Source organism: Carcharodon carcharias, chromosome 7 (genome assembly GCF_017639515.1).
Source record: "Carcharodon carcharias isolate sCarCar2 chromosome 7, sCarCar2.pri, whole genome shotgun sequence".
In the NCBI taxonomy this organism is placed as follows: domain Eukaryota; kingdom Metazoa; phylum Chordata; class Chondrichthyes; order Lamniformes; family Lamnidae; genus Carcharodon; species Carcharodon carcharias.
This window is the reverse complement of record NC_054473.1, coordinates 44,563,454-44,585,215: the sequence shown is the minus strand read 5'-3', so window position 1 is coordinate 44,585,215 and position 21,762 is coordinate 44,563,454. Positions and strand designations below refer to the sequence as shown.

The 21,762-nt window shown below is 43.5% G+C and overlaps 1 protein-coding gene across 1 annotated transcript in view; it reads right to left on the bottom strand.

The window, feature by feature from the left end:
- The window catches only part of LOC121279750 (receptor-type tyrosine-protein phosphatase gamma-like), a 783,231-nt gene that overhangs the window by 711,789 nt on the left and 49,680 nt on the right, over positions 1–21,762 (bottom strand). The window contains exon 2 of the mRNA XM_041191026.1: positions 1,905–2,009. Coding sequence (XP_041046960.1) covers positions 1,905–2,009 — 105 coding nt within the window. The remainder of the gene's footprint in view (positions 1–1,904; positions 2,010–21,762) is intronic.

Below are 21,762 nucleotides of genomic sequence, written 5' to 3'. Positions count from 1 at the left end.
CATGAGGAGATTATTACATGCAGCTGTGGATTTAAACATAGCAAATGTATCATTTACATATCGGAAATATGCGAGGAGTAGGAGGTTAGGTTCTTTCTATCAGACACGTTTCTCATGGAACCCAACAAAGGTGTTTGCAAGAGCTGGGCCTAGAGGGGTCCCATGGCAACACCATCTATTTGGGCATGCATGGTGTCATTAAATCTGAAATCAAATGCGCAAATTGCAGAGTTCATAAATTCCATGAATACTGATTTATGCAATTGTGGTGGGTCTAGATTGCCATGATATAGGGTTGCCATGTAAATAACTTATGGTCTCCTTAAATGGAACATTGGTGAATAGGCTAGCAATGTCAAATGAGCATATGGACACAGCATTGCTATCGATATGCATGTCTGTATAGCCTTTGCAAATGTGAATGTGCATATATGTGGAAAACTTGCTCAAAACTGGTTGTTACAATTTGCACAACCATTTGGCCAACTCCTGGTGTGCAGAACCTGTCAAAGATAAGAGAGGGTGTAAAAGGATATCACTTTTTTGTGTCTTGGGCAGCCCATACATACCTGGATGCAGTGAACCGTGAGGATGAACCCTGTCTTCACTCTTACACAATCCAGCAAGCCTTTTTTTAAGCTTACTTTCAAGCAAGGCTGTCTGGTCATGTTGAGCGGCAGGTCCAATGAATACAAGCTTGGACCCGTCATTAAGAATGGTATGCATTTTGTTGATAGTTGATAGGGTTACGCTTGTTAAGGATGACTATTCCCATCCCTTCATCAGGTTTACTGATGTGTATATCAAGGTTGGTCATAAGGCTTCTAGACCTTGTAAGGCATTTGCGTTGCATGTGAAAGTCAGACAGGCTATTTGGAATCCCGCAATATGTCCACTTGCCTACCAATCAGCACTCTCTTCTCATACCGTATCAATTTTCTCCTTATATTGGTATTCTGGCGAAGTGTCTTGATGAGTGCAGGACGAAAAGCTTCAACATGACTCTTTTTTCAACAATACTTAAGTTCAGTACTACCAAATGATTAATAAGAACTGACTTAAGTTACTGGAAGAATCAGTGGCAAACAACTACAGCTGAATTCAAGTAATTATGCAATCACTAAGTGTATAGTGTTTTGAAAAGCAAATCCTGTGTATACAGCAGTGAGTACAGAGCAATACGCAATTGTACATCTTCCCTTTATTCCTGTGATCTCATTTTCACTTTCACCATCACAAGTGCCAAGACATCAGCTATTCATCTAATGCAGTCAGTTTAACATTTATTTTGCAGTCTCTTCTACTCAGCATAAACATATAAGGATAAACTACTGAAAGGTTCTATTATGGTAGATATCTTCCTAAAATAATGTTTGGGGGGAGAAAGGTCATACTTTTTACTCTCAAGTGTGAACTCCACAACAAGATTAAAAAGAATTTATTAATCTACTTAAAAGGGGCTTTGTACTGTCAGAACACTTCACAGCATGGAGTTAGAACTGTGCTTTAATAAACAATGCCTTACAATTTACATACCTCTAAGCTATTACTGCACACAACACAAAAACATTTATCTCAGGGAAAGGGTACCTTTCAAATGGCCTGAGGCAGTATAATGAATGAACTATATGCAAAAAGTGCAATTACAGCTATGCAACCACTTCTGTTACACACCCAACGGTCTGAGCAACAAGAAATTAATAATATCACAATTCACAGTGGACAGTCAGGGAAAAAATACAAGTCATGTTCACTGTTAGAAACCTTCAGACTGAAGGCAAATTAATCTCCAAGATGAGGATTCAAAAGCAATAAAAAGAGCATTTTCTTACAGGGAGGAATTTTTCATGACTTACGTCACCAATGTAGTCCTTTGCTTATCATTCTTCCAAAGTTGCTCTTACCTGAATAAGCCCAGTATGGATCCCCAGATTCTCTACGTCTTCGTATATGAATGACACTTTCAAACTCATTCTCCTGCAGTGATCCGACGTGATCTTCTGTCAAAGCTGGGAAAAAGGAAAAACAAAATGCAGATTATGGAACTGGTGTGCACTGGATTTATTTTGTAAATTTTCCCCATAACACACTCACAATTAGTGAAAATAATAAATACATACAAGTTAGATTCCTGATAGTCAGTTGCTGAAGGATCAAACCAGAGCCAATTTTTACTCGGTTTAGATTTATTCACACAGTGAAACATTACAAGTGTATATCTCGGAACTCAACCCCCACCCCAGTGTCAGTAAGCGCCTCTTCATGTATGCTCAAGTAACAACCCAATCAACCTACATATAGTTATCCCCAATTGATATACAATTAAGAATGCACACAGAAGATTTTCTTGTACCGGTATTTATTTTCAGAGTTATTCAGTGTTTCACAGTTTTGATCTTCAAAATAGATGCCGCAATAATTTAACTCATCTCTATGTAAGTAGGATGGTAACAGAATCATTGTATAGAAGTAAAGTACCTGCTCGGTCAAAGAAGAACACTTAGCCATGAGGAAAAGATAAGAACAGCACCCTAACTTCTGTGAACTTAGAATAAGCTCAAAAATAACTAGCAATTTAAATACTTTTTTTTGCTTTGTTTTTCACAGAGCCTGCCTTGTGTTATCAATCAAAGTTAGTACTCTGACTAATTCTCAAATCACAAGGCACATTACATGCATATTTCTAAGTTGCTGAGAAAGAGCTGGATTACTCATGTTTGACTTTTTGTTCTCTTGTATACCCTGTGTCATGTATACTCTGCATCTCTTCTGAAGAAACAGATGGGTTGGATTTTAGAGCTACTGCTGGGTGTTTTTGATGGGGTCACATAAAATTGTCGGTGGCTAACCCACCATCATCACACCCACCCCTGACCTAGTCTCCATAATAGAGGGTAAAGCACCCACTAGCCTACCTGCTCTTTGGCCTAATGAGGCCCTTAAGTGGCCAATTATTGCCCACAATGCCCTCAATCTGCCTCACTGCCATAATACGCTGGGCAGTGGAAGGCAGTTGAGAGTGGGGAGGCCATTTTTTTCATCCAACCTGTGCATATTGGGGGCAGCCCCCAAGATTGTACACCCCATTGTGCCTCCCAACCAGGCCTCCAAAACCCATCACCCCTTCTCATCTCCCCTTCCCTAGGGAACATAAAATCTAGGCTGAAACCCCAGTACAGTACTGAGTGCTGCAAAATCAGAGGTATCATCTTTTGACTGAAATGTTAAACCAAGGATCCATCTGCCCTCTCAGGTGGGCGTAAAAAAATATTCCATGGCATTATTTTAAAACAGACCAAGGGAATTCTTCCCTATGTCCTGACCAATATTTATCCCTCAACCAGCATCACTGAAAACAGATATGGGCCAGAACTTTCCAGCCCTGTTGGCGTCATGCAGGCGACAGGGGGTTGGGGGTGAACAATATGGGAGAAGGCCAAAAATCCGTTTCACACTGTTGTGAAACCAGTTTGCGATCACAACTTCACCTGTGGACGGTGGGCCACATTTCCTGCCACCGCAAGTCAGGAATCTAATTTCACTACTTTAGCATCTCATTATAAGCCCTCCTCACCAGAATCAACCCCCCACACTGAATCACCCGGGCATCACGCCGACGTGTTTCACAACTGTACATAAGTGATGAGCACGTGGCGAGCTACCACTTCGTTTGGGATTTCGAGGTTTGCTTGTCTACCTTGCAATCGTGGTCATCAGCATCAAGCTTTGCAAGCAGCGCCACATCACTTATGGGAACTCAAGGGCAAATCTCTCCTTCCAGGCCAGCCATAAGGCAGGGGTGGCTTTTCAATGGCTGCAGGGCTAGGGCTTGTTTGGGGAAGGGGGACAAGTGGCCTCAGGCAAGGGAAGAGGCTGCAGGGTATGGGCTGTACTGGGGAAGTGGGGTATCCCAGGGTGTGTGTGGGGACACATGTTGATCTGTGCAAGTGGCCTCAAGATGGTGATGGCCGAGGAGGGAGTCTCCAGATGGAGATGTGAGGGTGTGTGTGAGAGAATGAGTGGTGATGTCCCTTGAGCTGGCAGTGAGTGAGAAATCAATGAATGTGCCATGGCCTTATGAGTGTATGAGTTTAGAATGATGAGATGATTGCCTTACCCTGGCAGCATGGATGAGATCATTCATCCGTTTTCTGCACTGGATGGCCGACCTCTGGTGTGCAGTACTGGCACTGACCACCTCTGTCGCTGCCTCCCAAGTTGGAGTGGTGAGACTGATGGGTCTCCTGCAGCCAGAGCAGGGGTAAAGGACATTGCAGTGGGCCTCCACAGCATCCAGAAGGCATCCCAGGGATGCGTCACTGAATTGAGGGGCTGCACCCTTCTTGGCTTTTGGGGCCATGTCTTCACCAGAGCAGTCCGGGGCTGCAAGCATTGAGAAGTGTGTATGCGGCTGCAGTTTAAATATGGTGCCCAGCATGAGGAAGTGGTGAGGTAACAGCATGGCAGGCAAATTGGAGGCCGCCTGCAGTGAGATGGCGGGTTTCTTGCAGCTGCATAATTAATGAGGCATGAATGGGACAATATGACGCAAAAACCTGCCATTGTGGCTGGCGGGTAAAATGACTTTATTCCTGACCGCTACCACACTTTGTGCACATCTGGGACAATTCTGCCCATCTCACTGCTGTTTGTGAGTACTAGCTGTGTGCAAATTGGCAGTTATTTTTCCTATATTACAAGGAGGGGCAATTGAGCACTGCATTTAATTTCAGAAACCATTGGGGGTAAAAGTACATGAAATAGATCAGACAGGATTCTTTTTCCTTTACCCACAGATGTCAGCTGCGAAGTGCTTGTATAGTTAAGCTCACGATTAAATAACCTATTGACAATTACTGCAGAAGCTCACGTGATCATTTAGCCTATCTAAATGATACCTTCACTGTTAAAAAGGGAACTTTATATTCCTTCCTTGATACCTCTAAAAACAAAAGGCTTGTTTGGCTCCTACTTCAACCACATTTCTCAGCAAGGAGATGTATAAGGAAATCCAGAAGTTGCTGCCCGTGATGCTATGCTTCTCCAGAGGGTGGGTTTTGTTGCGGCCCCCCAGAATGCGAGCAATTAGAAATCACTGAACTGATGAGAACCTCCACTCCTAGTCTCTCTGAAAAACCCTCAAAAAAGTTATGCCTTTTATAATGAGTTGTAACTGGGCTTTTAAACAGCATAATAATTTCATAATAAGACTGTAACCTCTCTAGTCTGGAAATCCAAAATCTGGAAACACCAGTTGTCTAGAGTTCTTTTTGAGAAGGCCCACACAACTCACAGACTTGCCACTGGTATCCATTGCCAATCCTTCTGGGAAAGGAAATTGTTCTCAGTCTTTTATATTGAATGTTATAAATAACCATTGTCCTATTTTCCCTATCCTGGGCCTGTTGGTAGTACTAATTCCAGGTCACCTAGAATCACCTGTTCCCTTGCCATCATCATTTTAGTACAGGACGGTACTTTGGAAACATGGAAAATACAGTATTTGGATAAATAAAATAGTTTTCATTAGTTCTTTATAATGTTTTGCCACTGTTTATGTCTCAGGTACATATTTATATCTGGTTCACCATGCTTGTGGATAGGCACTCTAACTTTACTCTATATTCCAGAAAATTCCAAAGTCCAGAAATGCCTTAGTCCCAAGCATTCCACACCAGAGAGGTTTCAGTACACTGCTAAACAGCCTCTCAGGCCCTGAGAGAGTAATTTTATATTTGTTGAATGTCAAATTTTTCCATTATAAGAAATGCCATATATTTTGAAAAATACAAACATATGAAATAGGGGCAGAAGTCATTCGTCCCCTTGAGCCTGCTGTGCGGCCTTCACATTTTCACTGCAAGCTACATCCAGGGTGGGATGAAATGACCGGGGTTAAATAAAAGAGGACATTTGAGGGATGATCTGCTATGTAGCCTGCTGCCAGGTGCTTGCATTTACAGTATTGTTATAGTTTGCATTAGTTTATTGCGCTCATTTCATTTTTAAATTATTGCAGCTCCTTGAAGCAGCTCCAGAGCAGCTGTTAGCCTTCAGGGAGTGCAGCAGCACAGCAGGGCTCCACTCATCACATCTGGCCAATCAGAAAAAGACCCATTAATGGATATGCTCTGTTCTCTGCCAGCCAACCAATCTTCTATCCACGCTAATACGTTGCCTCCCACATCCTCCCTTCTCTCAGCGTCCGCCCTCAAATTGCACACCCCCCACCCGCGGCAGCACTGAGCCTTTCTCAGCATGTGTTTCATGCTGATTGGCCGTTAATTGACCAGCCAGCGTGAAATTACGTTTGGGGGCTGATTGCAGGCAGAAGTGCATTTCGCGTCCACTTCTGGGCCTGCCGATCGTGTGCAACTGACGAATGTAAGATTCAGGCCCCAGATTCCTCTGCACCTCAGAATTCTGCAGCCGTTTTCCATTTAAGTAATACTCTGTTTTTTGATTCTTCCTGCCAAAGTGAACTTCACACTTTCCTGCATTATACTCCATCTGCCAGATTTTTGCCCACTCACTCAACCTGTCTATACCTGTCTGTAACCTCTATATCCTCTTCACAACATGCTTTCCTACCTACCTCTGTGTCATCTGCAAATTAGCTACTATGCCTTCACTACCCTCATCTAAGTCATTGATGTAAAAAGTTGAGGCCCCAGCACAGCGGGGCTCCACTCATCACATCTGGCCAATCAGAAAAAGACCCATTAATGGATATGCTCTGTTTTCTGCCAGCCAACCAATCTTCTATCCATGCTAATATGTTGCCTCCTACACAATGAGCTTTTATTTTCTGCAATAACCTTTGATAACTTCAATATGATTGGCTACTTTCCTTGCTTGATATTTCAATTGCTGCTGGAAGCCTGGAGATCCCCCTTGATTTGGCGCCAGATTCAAACTGATGCCAGGAAAGGGGAAATCTGTGCCGCAGAGATTGCTAGGGCTTTGTGGGCAGCTTTCTTCGAGGTCAGCGGTAAGTACCATTGCCTTTCCATTGACTGCAAAGTCTAGCCAATACATATTCAATCTCAGAAGGGCATGGAGAAAGCCTTGGAACTGACTTATCTGAAAAAGCAGAATAAATGGATAAGCTTTGCTTAAATTGTTGGTTAAAAAGGAGCTTCATTGGCATATGATTAGGAGTTTGCTTAGCTCATGCACAAGGCTGGTCTGCAGAAACTACAAAACGGAAACAGGTTGTATGGCTCCATAAAAGTAGTAGTCCTAATCCTATGTCCCTGTTCCCTAGCCTGTTCTGAGATTCCTATTTACTTTAGCAACTATCTAATTTATTCCTTTCTTCTTCCAATCCCAAGTTCTGGTAATATATTTCACAGCCTCATAACCCTCAATGCAAAACAGGTTCTACCTCTTCTCTTTCCTTAATCCCGCATTTAGTTTCATATCTATGTTTCTTTGTTCTATGCCTCTCAACAATGGAAACTGTTTTGTTCCACTCTGTTCCCATCCCTTCATATTTTAGAAATCTCTGACAAATCACGCATTAATCTCAATGGGAGCTCTATGCACTGGTCAAGTTACTGTTACGTTTTGCTCAGCTAATTTTAGTGAGAATGGGAAAATATAACTGAATGATGAAATTCACGAATTGACGTTGAAAAAGCATGTTCTACAAGTGGTTTGAGATAATTTATGGGTGTGCAGAAAGGCAGGTATCCCACACTGATAGCATAACAGTGGATTCACCAAACTAGGCAATCTTACTGCCCTTGATGATGTAACTCACAAAAGGTGGGAGAAAATAAAGGGTCAGGCATAAAATAAAAACGAAGCTGTTTCTAGTCCAAGAAAGGGAATTTTGTACAAAATATAGGAAACAGAGCATTGCCATGAGACAGGAGATTGCCAGGAGCTGTAAAATGACTTTGAATTCGAGGAAACTGGCATAATATGCATTTCCAATCACTGAATGGGTGGACAATAGAAATCTTGCATGATCCCAACAATCCTTTTGTGGATCTGCCTTACATTTCAACAGCCTTCCTGGCTGCCATCTCAAGAAACAGTAAGTATGTAACCTTGATATCCTGTACAACCCTTCTCACTTGCAATGCTCCACTCCCAAAATTGTTCTCCATCTTTGCAATATTTATCAATCTCTGGCCTGACCTCCTCTGCCAAAACCTTAGCCTATGTCTTCATCATTTTACAGGTTCAACTCTTCCATGTTCTGCTGTCTGGTCTGAACATATAAACCACAAGTTTCAACTTAACCAAAAACATTCAGTTTCCATCTTAGCCTGTACTAAGGCGTAGTGCACCAATCATCCCCACATTTCTCAAAGCTCCACTGGCTTCTCGTGCCTCAATGTATTAAATCGATATTTAGTCTACCCAAACTCTTTATTCTTTCAATATTCGATTTCATAGCTTTCAGTCCCTCTACTCCATCACAGGTGGCCACTTATTCAGCCACTACAATCCAGTCCTCCAGAATTCTCTATTCAGTCGTCTGCCTCACCTGCTTCCCTTTTTTGCCTCGTCAGCCATCCCTTTAATACTCTTTCCTAACCTGTGCATTTCTCTCCTTTTCACACAGTTGGTTGTTCAATATATCCTTTTCTTTAATATTGTGAAGGGCTACAATTTGTCTTTCTGCCTATGAGGAACACTTAATAAATACAGGCTGTTGTTGTTGTTGTTTGATGCTGGTACACCAAATTTCTGTAAGGCCAAGCTGTGTCCACATGCCCAGTATGTTTTGGAGATGAAAGACACAACGTTGGCCAAAAATGTGTCTTAGGTATCTATTTTAAAGAGATGATAAAAGGTAGTTTTAGTGTATTGTCAGCATGTCGCAGGGCTGAGAAATGAATGAAACGTGAATGTACTTGTCACTCGCCTAGCTGATAAAAGACAGCTAAAGCTAGAAAACACAGCCCAACAAATTTAAATAAAAGCAAAATACTGCAAAGGCTGGCAATCTTAAATAAAAATCAGAAAATTCTGGAAAAACTCAGCAACAAATTTAATTTGTGATGTAATCTTGTTATGGCCAATAAAAAATATTTTCACATTTAAATGGCTCATACTGTCTTAAAATTAATTTAAAAAGCCAAAATGCTTAGCAAGAGAGGCAAACCTGGAAGAGATAAGGCACCAATTATTAGCAGGGCCAGGGAGGGTAATCATGGGAATAAAAGCAAAAAACTGTGGATGCTGGAAATCCAAAACAAAAATAAAAACAAAAATACCTGGAAAAACTCAGCAGGTCTGGCAGCATCTGTGGAGAGGAACACAGTTAATGTTTTGAGTCCGTATGACTCTTCAACAGAACGAAGTAAAAATAGAAGAGAGGTGAAATATAAGCTGGTTTTAAGGGGGGGTGTGTGGGACAAGTAGAGCTGGATAGAGGGCCAGTGATATGTGGAGATAGCCAAAAGGTGTCATAGACAAAAGGACAAAGAGATGTTGAAGATGGTGATATTATCTAAGGAATGTGCTAATTAAGGGTAGAAAGCAGGACAAGCAAGGTACAGATAGCCCTAGTAAATAAAAGGTGTGGCTTTGGGTACCCACATGGGCCCCAGTTATGCCTGTCTCTTTATGGGGTATGTGGAACATTCCTTGTTCCAGTCCTACTCCGGCCCCCTCCCACAACTCTTTCTCCGGTACATCAATGATTACTTCAGTGCTGCTTCATGCTCTCGTCTAGACCTGGAAAAATGTATAAATTTTGCTTCCAATTTCCACCCCTCCATCATTTTCACATGGTCCATCTCTGACACTTCCTTTCCCTTCCTTGACCTCTCTGTCTCAATTTCTGGTGATAGACTGTCCACCAATATCCATTACAAGCCTACCGACTCCCACAGCTACCTCGACTACAGCTCATCACACCCCGCTTCCTGTAAGGACTCCATCTCATTCTCTCAGTTCCTTCGCCTCTGTCGCATCTGTTCTGATGATGCCACTTTCAAAAACAGTTCCTCTGACATGTCTTCCTTCTTCCATAAACGAGGTTTTCCACCCACGGTGGTTGACAGGGCCCTCAACCGTGTCCAACCCATCTCCTGCGCATCCACTCTCACACCTTCCTCTCCCTCCCAGAAACATGACAGGGTCCCCCTTATCCTCACATCACCCCTCCAGCCTCCGCATTTAAAGGATCATCCTCTGCTATTTCCGCCAACTCCAGCATGATGCCACCACCAAACACATCTTCCTTTCACCCCCCTGGCGGCATTCCACAGGGATCGTTCCCTCCGGGACACCCTGGTCCACTCCTCCATCACCCCCTACACCTCAACCCCCTCCCATGGCACCTTCCCATGCAACTGCAGAAGGTGCAACACCTGTCCCTTTACTTCCCCTCTCCTCACCATCCAAGGGCCAAACACTCCTTTCAAGTGAAGCAGCATTTCACTTGCACTTCCCTCAATTTGGTCTACTACAGTCATTGCTCCCAATGCGGTTTCCTCTACATTGGAGACCAAACGCAGACTGGGTGACCGCTTTGTAGAACACCTTCGGTCTGTCCGCAAGCATGACCCAGACCTCCCTGTTGCTTGCCATTTCAACACTCCACCCTGCTCTCATGCCCACATGTCTGTCCTTGGCTTGCTGCATTGCTCCAGTGAAGCTCAACGCAAACGGGAGGAACAGCACCTCATCTTCCGACTAGGCACTTTACAGCCTTCCGGACTGAATATTGAGTTCAACAATTTAGATCATGAACTCTCTCCTTTATCCCCAACCCCTTTCTGATCCCCCCCCCCTTTTTTTTCCAATAATTTATATAGATTTTTCTTTTCCCACCTCTTTCCATTATTTTTAAATGTATTTCCATCCATTGTTTTATCTCTAACTTTTAGCCTCTTTCGATTCCTTCGCCCCAACCCCACTAGGGCTATCTGTACCTTGCTTGTCCTGCTTTCTACCCTTAATTAGCACATTCCTTAGATAATATCACTAGCTTCAACACCTCTGTCCTTTTGTGTATGACATCTTTTGGCTATCTCCACCTATCACTGGCCCTCTATCCAGCTCTACTCATCCCACCCCCCCTTAAACCAGCTTATATTTCACCTCTTCTATTTTTACATAGTTCTGTTGAAGAGCCATACGGATTCGAAACATTAACTGTGTTCCTCTCCGCAGATGCTGCCAGACCTGCTGAGCTTTTCCAGGTATTTTAATTTTAATTTTTGTTTTAGAGTAATCATGGGCCCTGATGCTTTGCCTGTTTCCAGGCACCTTATCCACCCACCTCCTCCCCACTTAACCCTCCCCCTCACATCCATAATCACAGTGGAGTCAAACTGTTTTATATAATTTTAGCAAAGCTTCTTGGCTTTTGTAGCCCATCGAAAGCCCAGGTTTCAGTATGATAAAACTTTACAACCACGGCTTTGTCAGACAATTGCACAAAACTTGGTCATTCATATTATGCATCTTTGAACCTGGCCGCATGCAGTATCCAGACAGCAACATCCAAAAGACTTCAGTATCACAAGCACCACAAAGAACAGTCCCATGTACAAATGAGCATATCTTGAATTAACAATGACATATTGTGAAAACTCTGCTCAGATTTTGACAGCTGTAACAAATTCCATCACAGCAGCTGAGACAATTCACATTCTAAAGCAGTCACCAACATTTTAAATAAAACAACCCACAGCATTCTAAAATTCAATTCACCCCATCTCCCAGTGTTAACAGATCCTTTAAAAATTCCAGGATCCAGATCCTAATCTGTATCTTTTCTAAAAAAATCTGGTCAGCTCTTAGGCAATACCCTATCTGTGTAAAAGAAAAAGAAAAATACCTGGAAAAACTCAGCAGGTCTGACAGCATCTGCGGAGAGCAACACAGTTAACGTTTCGAGTTCGTATGACTCTTCAACAGAACTGTCACGTTAAGGCTCACTCACGTAAAATGGCGGCGTGCCCCTAATTGAGGCAGCCGATCGAGAACCCACCCGCCCGCGCCCGCACATCCCACCCGATGGGGGGAAAATGTATCAAGTTTCATTGAAATCTCTTCATTAGTTTTTGAGCTATATTTACAGACAAACAGCCTAACAAACGGGCAAAAACATTCTGTAATAAACTATGTACCATGGCATGTCACTGATCATCAACCAGGGCTGGTAAAACAAGTCAGCCAGCCCATTCCATAAACATTAATGCAAAACAAAGATGAGGTATTTTATAGACCATCTGAGGAAAAATAGCTCATCAATCAGAGAAAAAATGCAACAAGTTACATTTTTTGCATTGGTGCATAGTTTTCATGCTTGAGCAACAACATAGCAGCTCAAAGGAAAGTAAAATTCTGAAGCAGTCAAGGAAGGGAAGTTCCCTGACTGTTCCCTTCAACTTGAAAGTTTTACTATGTTTGACGGCTGCAATTAATTACTTACATGGCTAAGCAATAAAAAGCATACTTGCAAGCTCCTTAGTGTTTACAGTCCGTAAAATAAAACATGGGAAAACACAATCAAATAATTTTTATGAAATAACTACTTAAAATTTACTTGTACTTTAATTAATTGTCTTAACAGTTCAGCTGTAAGTTTCATTTGAACTAGGCTATTGCAGATTTTTTGACTTCATGGGCCATTCTATATAGCTCTGTGGACTCTTAATTGGCAACAAAAAACTTAAATGAATGTTCCCATTCAGTTGCATATAGCTCAAGCTGCCAATACTAACACATCTGATTGTTCAGTTGATGCTGATAAAGTGCTTAAAATTTGCTTTTGAAACAAACCTTTTAAAACCTCCGATTTGAAGAAATAAACATGAGAGAGCAAGAAATATACAAGTCCAAATGGAAGATTTTGCAGGCCTGACAGCCAGTGCTTGTAAGACTTGTGGGGCAGAATCTTCTATGTGGCGAGCGGGGCCCACTCGCCAAAGCGTAAAATGATGCTGGGTGATGTCGGGCGTGTCCCAACGTCATCCTGCGTCATTTAGATTTTCTGTTTGGCTGGCGCGCAGCCGAGTCGGCTGCGCACCCACTGAATTGTCTAAGGCCTATTATGGCCATTAAAAAAGTAATTAGCATGATTAATGGACCTGCCCGTCCAACTTTCAGGTTGGTGGGCAGGCCGGGAGCCCTGGCAGGCTTCTGAAAAGACATGAAACCTCATCCATGGGTGGGATGAGGTTTCATGAGGGTATTAAAATTTTTATAAAATGTTTAAATAAAAAAATTGACACATCCCAGCTCATGTGACGGTGGCACGAGTGGACATTTCAGTCATTTTTTCTCCCTTCTTTATTGAAATATTCAAACCTGAGCCGAGCTCCCTGAGGCAGCACTTTGCCTCAGGGAGATCTGTGTGCTCTTTCGCACGCATGTGAGCGCCCTCCTGGCTCTGGGAATACTGCCCTCACCCACCACCCCCCCTCCCCTGGCCCACACAGGGAGCGCACAGTACTTCCTGGCGGATGTCACATTAAGGCCCGCTCATGTAAAATGGCGGCGCACCCCCAATTGAGGGAGCCAATCAGGAACTCACCTGCCCGCGCCCGCACATCCCACCCGATGGGGGGAAAATGTTGCCCATGGGCTTGGGCCACCCCAGATTAAATAATATTAGACCACTTTCTTTGTCTTTTTAAAATGAAGCCCTTGTGCATAAAAAGATTTATAAACAATACACTTTGAGGTGGTATCTATGCTTCTAATAGAGCTGAACTTCATTTTATAATTGAACATTACAGATGTTCAACATTGTCTGAAAATTCATCAATTCTTTATGACAAATTGCACCCGCCAGCGACTGCTTAATGATCTCCAGCATAAAAGAATATTGTTCTGAATACTCAAATGCAGGTAACTGCATTGCACCAGGGCAAGACATATGTCAAGGTGAGTCTCATTGATACCAGTTTAGATTAATAGCTGGGATGTTTGTGTCACAGTGACAGAAAAAAGTTGGATTTTAGAATAAATCTGCCCTCTTTTTGGCACCATAAATGGCCTTAACATTGAACTTCTGAAGATGCAACAGGTGCAACCATGTAGTATAGGAACATAGAAAGAGAAAAAAAAATGCATCATAGGTCCTGCAACTACAACACAAACTTGATGAATGACAAATATTCTACACAAGCTTTGAGAAGAAAAAAGCTGGGCAGAATTTCATGCAGGTGACACAGGTCCCAGCAATGGACCCAGAAGTGGGCAGCATAGCCACTTGGGGCAGAAGGGCCAGGCTGAAGGCGATCGTACAGTGACCAGCTAATTAACGAGGCAGAGGCACGTGGCCTGAACAATCAAGTGACAGGGCAGGGGAAGGAAGGCGAGAATCCTGGCATCAGCTGATGGCAACACAAGCGCTAGCACCATTTTAAAAACCAGCCAGACCTGCCTGTAATGTCTTCAAGGTCTCTGACTATTTTTCTGACTGCAGCTGAGAGGAGCTGCCATGCGGCTCAGGTCACCAGCCTTCAGCTTCAAGCGAGAAAAATTTGATAAAGAAGATCTGGATTCATCAGTGACCACAACAGCATCCTGCATCTTCAGTTCCATGTCTGCAGCCTTCAGTGAAGAAGGTGAGGCAAGAGGTTGATTGCTGGGGAATGGCACAGGCCTCTAGGTGAGCTGGAAAGGCGGGAGATATTGTTTCCAAACAATGATAAGAAGATACCCTTCTGCCTGACCAAGGAAAGCTGAATGGAGGTAGCAGCACAGGTTAGCGACCATGGGGTCCAGCAACACAACTGGATTAAAAATGCCAGAAGTGGGCCAAGAACCACTTCCGCACCATCATGTTGAGTCTGAGTGAATGATGAGTGGGCAAGTGGGCAACACATGATGGACCTCAATGTGGGGTGAAACTGGCTGGCTGGGTGAACGAATAGTATCCAACAGCGATAAAAACAAAAAACTGCGGATGCTGGAAATCCAAAACAAAAACAGAATTACCTGGAAAAACTCAGCAGGTCTGGCAGCATTGGCAGAGAAGAAAAGAGTTGCAGCTGTTGCCTCAGGAGGAATGGCTGATTGTGGGTGACAGACATCTGCTCTCAGTGCCAATGTCCTCTCAGCCCCGTGAGAATTGACATGAGGAATGCTAGGTGGGGTGAGGGCCACTTGATTCTTGTCTGGAGATTTACTTTCATTTTCAGTCTGCAGAAGAGAAGGGCCCATAACGCTGCTCAGACTTCTGCCCTAATTATTTGTGTTCTCCTCAGCTACAGGTGCAGCAGTTACACCTCATTGGAGCACTCAGAAGTGCATTGGGAAGAACATTTAGATAAACCTGGATGGCATTGATATTTAAACCTTCTGCATACTGGTCTTTGTGTTCGATTAAAGAGTGTTGGTGCTTTTATTCCTGTGTCCTTCAACCAGTGATTGTTGCCCCATGAATGGCTATTTGAGCCCTTGGATCTTCATACACCTGTCTGGAGGGCTGAACTTGAGAGTGTCTAACCCTCTCCGTGGAATGGAGCAGCGCATATACAGAAGCTGGGCATGTGCAAGTAATGCGACAGATAACATGGTGGAGTGGAAGTAACATGATAAGCTGAAGATGCGGCTATTCACTCATGAGAATGATACCTACTGGAATTGGCTAAGAATTAGGTGCTCTGTAGCCTCCCTAGCACGCATTTCCATGCTTTTGACTTCCATTGCAGGCAAATGACGTAGTCCTGCTGCCTCCACTACCTCCTCTTCTACATCATCTTCATCCATGGAGGAGTGTGTCTCCTCCATGTTCTCAGGGTGCAAAGATTTACTCTTCTGCTGTGCCAGGTTGTGCAAGGCACAACAGACAATGATAAATTGTGAAACTCTCACTGGATTATAGTTCAGAGCTCCTCCGGAATGGTCCAAGCAACAGAATCACATCTTGAGCAGTCCTATTGTCTGCTTGACTGTGGCCTGTTTAGATCCATGACTGGGATTGTATCGTTCTTCAGCTTCATTGAGAAAGTTCCCGATTTGGAGGCATTAGTCAAGTCTGGACAGGATAGCCGCTGTCACTTCAGATCCATCCCTGGAGTCGTGCATGTGGCTGCAAAAAATGTGGCACCAGGGTGTGCAGAAGCACATATACATCATGGCTGATTCCCAGGAATTCGATACACACCTTCAGAATTCTCTTTGAGATCACACCCTGCTGAACATTGATGGAATTTCTGATGTTGATGTTGTAGGTTAGTCCAATGGAGCTTTGAAAGCCACGTGTGCAATGGATGACACCCTGCACATGTGGAACGCCTGCTATGGCCCTGAATCCAACGGACCTCTGAGCCTGGCTTTTTGGTCCATGTGATATCTAATGAACTCTCCATCCCTCTTAAAAAGGGCACTGGTCACCTCCCTTATGCAGAAGTGTGTGGCTGCCTGGGATGTTCCGCACATGTTTCCGCTCGATCCTTGGAATGATCCATGGTGGCTGTAGAAATTCAGCACTGCTGTAATTTTCAGCACCACTGGTATCGGGTGCCCACCCCCGCCAAGCCCATTGGATGCAGGTCCTCCTACAGCATCAAACCTCGGTGACTGTCTCCCTGGAGACACACAGTCTTCTCTGACACTGGCGCTTGGACATCTGCAGGTAGTTCATTTGAGTTCTGAAGGCTCACAGATGCATTACCAGCAGTATTCTGCCCTCTCTCCTGCTGCCGTTCCATAGGGCTTTCTGGTCCTGCCCAGCTGCAGCCTGCAACACTTGGTACTCCTGCAGTGCTGGTAATGATGGCTCTAGATCCTGGTGCTCACTTCCTCTGTGGCTCGCCTCCAGCACTCTTGGGTCCCCAAGGACTGGGTGAAGGATTCCCATCTTTGGATATTACCCCTTACTGCCCTTGGGTGGGGTGTGCTGCAGTTGCCCGTCAGCTCCTCAGAACTGATCCCTCCCTTTAAGGCTTTGCTTCCTTTCCTTTACAAAAGCACTTGCCTTCTCTCTTCATTTGACCGAAGACTGCACTGCAATGGAAGCCAGCTCCACTTTGGCTGACCGCTAAACCACCACCTTTTAATGGTCAGGTTTCTGTCAGCATGGGATTCCTGTATGCTTCTTATTTAATTCAAAAAGCTGCATTTAATCCAAGCTAATGGTATGGATGGAAATTAAAGTTAATGGGCTTTTCAACCACCTAAATTACCTTTCTGCATCTTCCATGCAGCATTGCCACCTTGCTGCCTTCCCAATGTCCACGTGATTCGCTTCTATTTTCTGGCATCGGGACTGTGATTTGAGCCTTCCCCGGCCTTGCCTTGATTCCCGCTCCATTGCATTAAATTCCACCCACTGTCTTTATTTTAGTGGAGGAGAATGCATGGCAGTGTGACAAATATTTTTATCTCTAAACAAAACCTTAAACATTGTGATTTGATTATTCAAAGTTGAAACTGGTTTTTCCATCATGACCCAATTGAAGTGTGCACATGCATAATTATATAAACAATGTTTTAAAAAGTTTCATGAACATTGCAAATCTATCAGCAAACTGCAGACTTTAGGAAAGGAATAAGAGCCATAGTAACTGATTTACAGCATTTCGTAGAGGCATTTGATGACAATACGCTGATGAAAGATATTACCTTGCTCTTCAATACCTTTCAGCTATATAAATTAATTATAATGTTACCTGACAATATTTGCAGCAAACATTAACTAAGTCATTTCAAAGCATGCCAAAAACTGCTATTAAAATGACTCATAATGGTGGTTAATTTGTGACTACACAATGAGAAATTACAGAACAAACTCCAGAATTGAGATTTTCAGTACCTGAAAATTTCATACAATTCTAAGTAATTTTCTCATAATTGGATTACTTGCCCACAATGCTTTTCCTTCATGGTAACTAAAAAATTTACAAGTATGCTACTTAGTACACAGCTCTGAGGAGTGCACCTTGTTTGATTCCCTGGTGCCAATTATAAGACACCAAACCCATTGGGAACAGGACACGAGAACATTTTTAATGGTGAAAATTCATTTACCACCCTGCTTCCACAGGAAACCCACCAACCACCATTTTAGGAGCTGATTCAGATGGCAAACACACCAGCTAGGAACAGTTGAAGTCAATGGAAATGAAAGCAGAGAAATGTAAATTGTGCTGCCAATTTGGTATCAACTGTTTTACATAATTATACAAAGTCAAAATTTGCTCCAAGGTCTTGGTCATCTCCATGTTGATCTCAATAATGAAAAGCAGTGCATGAAGAGGCTGCATGTAACTGGCAGATGATTGCTGATCCATGACTTGATATCAAATTCACCACCATCCTCAAATGTATCTCTTCAGATTTCCACAAGGAGCATTGACTGTAACTCCCCATACAAGTACACATATACTGCATCAGGCAGTTCACCAAAGCTCTCCTTGCCAGAGAAAACCAATAACACCAAGGCTAAAAAGGGTTAAACTATGGGGCTGAAATTTACAGCAGTCTTCGGGACCCCAATAATGGGATAAAAAGTGGGTTCCAAGCCTGCACATGGCAGAAGCAGGACCAGTTTGACAATTTTACCACAGGCAGCCTCCTAACTAGCAATTAATAATGTCAGGCAGGCTCCTAATGCTGCCAACCCAGAGGGCCAGCATTTCTGAGGTCTCAGCAGTGCCGAGGTGGATGCTGCCAACACAGGTAAGAGACCTTGAGTCTCTGTTGAGTAACTGAAAAAAAAAAGGAAAATTCAAGAGGCCTCTGGGGAAACCCATCTGGGAGACCATTGAGGTCAAGGGGAGCTACTTTCATTGCCCATGGCCCCCTTTTTGGGCCATGGAGCTTCTGGTTTCAATGGTACCCCCGACTGCCACAGAGGGGCTACCTCCATTAAGCTTGGGGCCTCTCAACATGGTGGCAAGGTCACCCCATCAATGAAATACCAGTGGCTCCATAAAATGATCATTACTTGGGTCTTTTAACTATGTAAATTGGCTGCCTGTCTTCATGGAGCAGGCAGCTACTCTGCATCCGGTCCTGCTGTTGGGAAATTTCCCTGGCAGCTGGGTTGCATTGGGGAGCCATCACAATCTAGCTCCCTGCTATTTTACCGGTCCCACAGTCCACTACCTAGGTGCTGGTAAAATTCTGCCCATCTCTCAAAAAGCTGAGAGGCTAGGTCATTTGAAAATTTCAAGACTGAGGTGGATTGTTTTTAGCTAAGGGTATTCAGGGATATGAAATCAAGATGGGTAAATGCAGTTAAGACATAGACCACTCAGTTTATTTTATTCTTTCATGGGATGCAGTCGTTGCTGACAAGGCCAGCATTTATTGATCATCCCTAATTGCCCTTGAGAAGGTGGTGGTGAGCTGTCTTCTTGAACCACTGCAGTCCATGAACAAACAGGATTGTGGGGCCGAATGGCCAACTCCTGTCCCTATATTCCTTCCTAACTTCCAAAAGGAGAAATCCCTGGGATTTGCAGAAGAGGCTGGCTTCATGATGTCCAAGACACAATAAACTTTTCTACCATTAGACAATAATCTCATCAACTCAGTGCAGGAGCAATGCAAGATAGTAGTGCAGGCACAAAGTTATGTTTGCTCTTGGGTATTCTCAACACGTGAGAAGTTAAAACTCCACATGGATTTTTATTGTCATTTATACTCCAGCAGAAACTAGGTTCAAAACGCTGTCATATTTTATTGTATATATGGAGCTCTATTTCACAAAAAGTTAGCAATTTAAATTGTAAACAGCCCCTTTTTATTAAAATACAAACATGCAAAAAGAAAATTGCAATTTCTTCTCCTGAATTTTTCACTTTGTAAAGTTTCCACAGCAGATACAGTAACACTTCAAATTACTCAAGAGTATAACGTAGCACAGTAGATTAATGGAGAACGGAATTTAGCTGGAGGACAAGTCAGAGAGTTGAGATAAAGGACTGAAATTTTCTGCAGCAGGACTCCTTGCAGGTTCAACATTTTGCTGTGTGTCTCAGCTCAAAGATTTTTGCCTTATACATTGCTGTAAAGTGTTAGTTGATAACAGTGCAGTGAGGGCAACAGAGCAACAGGGCATCTGGGCCTTGATAACTTGCATGATGAAGTATATCTCCCTAACCAATGAGATTTAAGGAATTGAAAAATAAATAGGGGTGACTGAGAAGGAGGAGAAATTAGAATGGGTGAATTCAATGTCAACTCAGGTACAGAAAGAGAAATAAAAAGAGGGAAAGAAAGATTAGATAAAGAGAGAAAGGAATAGAGAGAGAGAGAGGGGAAGAGTAAGAATTTTAAAATCCCTGAACAATAATTCACAACCTGAAGAAACGAGACACCACGCTTCTAACTGCTCGCTTCAAGGGAGTTAATTGATGTCATAAACAATTATCATGTCATTAAAATGATAGCTGCACCATTAATTACTAGGTTTAACTTTCATAGGTGAGTTTAATGGGCAATATGCAAATGCAGAAACTTCATGAAACACAGGGAGGTTTTCATGAAGCTAAAAGTTGAGCAGTTCAAATCATCCAGCAACTTGTGATGGTTTACATTTCAGAGAATCACTTCAGCACCACAAGTTATTAACCAATTTGCACATTAACAATGCCATGCTCATTCAAACTGATATTTTAATCACATTCCAGCCCATAATGTTACTTTTAGTTGAATAAATTGACCTTAGCAATGAAAGGGACATTGCATCCAAAAGCAGTCTGAAAACAGTAATGGAGCATTTTTAAAAATCTCGGTGGCAGTTTCTTGGGGTGGACTTTATGGTGGGGGAGGGCTATGTATTGCTTGCTCCCCCGCCCGGTAGATAAGTCAGCCCTAAGCCTGCCCCTGACCTTATAAAGGACTGCCCCACAGTGATACTGTGCTGGGGGCGGCCTGAATAAGGTGAGGGTGGAACTTCTGTTCCACAATCACAGGAATTCCTGTCCTCAAGCAGCTAAGCAGTCCCAGCAGTGTCAGAATTCAGTGGTGGCCGCTGCTGGCACTACAAGGGAGTACCATGAAGGAAGATCATGGATGCTAGACTGAAAGGTAGGTCCAGGATTTTTGGGTGGGGAGGGCTCTAGGACCTTAGTGAAGGATGTGGGGGAGGGGTGGGGGTGTGGTGAAGGTTTCAGGAAGCCAGGGGCATGTAGGCACAAAAGAGGGGGAATTCCCAATGGGCACAGGGGACACTCCTACCCCCTCTTCTTTCTTGCCTTTTAGACCAAGTTGGCAAAGCTGCCTTTCCTTCTGCCTTCCTCTGACCACTGTATTATGACAGTCAAGGTAGCAACAGGCTCTTAAGTGGCCCTTAATTGGCAACTTAAGGGTCTCAATAGGCCTAAGTGTGGGCAGGTTGGCTGATGCCTTACCCACCCATTGTAATATGGGGAACAACTCGGGGATGGACGGCAAGGTAATGAGTTGGCCACCCGTTTTATTTTACATGCCCCCCCAACTTCAAATGTGGCGGGGACTGGGGATAAGTCCCCCCTGAGTTCCAATTAATAGTTTTGGGTAAAAAAAAGTGGTTGCTTTTATACGATCGCTGCCTTATGATTGAGATGATTGCTGAGTGAATGAATGCGGGAGAGAGAGTGAATGAATGTGGGAGAGAGGGTGAATGAGTGTAGGAGAGCGAGTGTGGCAGTGAGTGTGTGAGTATGGCAGTGAGTGTGTGAGTATGGCAGTGAGTGTGAGAGTGTGGGAGTGAGTATGAGAGTGTGGGAGAGAGTGAGTGTGGGAGAGAGAATGAGAGAGTGAATGTGGGAGTGCAAATGAGTGGGTGAGTGTGGGAGTGAGAATGAGTTAGTGAGTGAGTGAGTATGGGAGAGTGAGTAAATA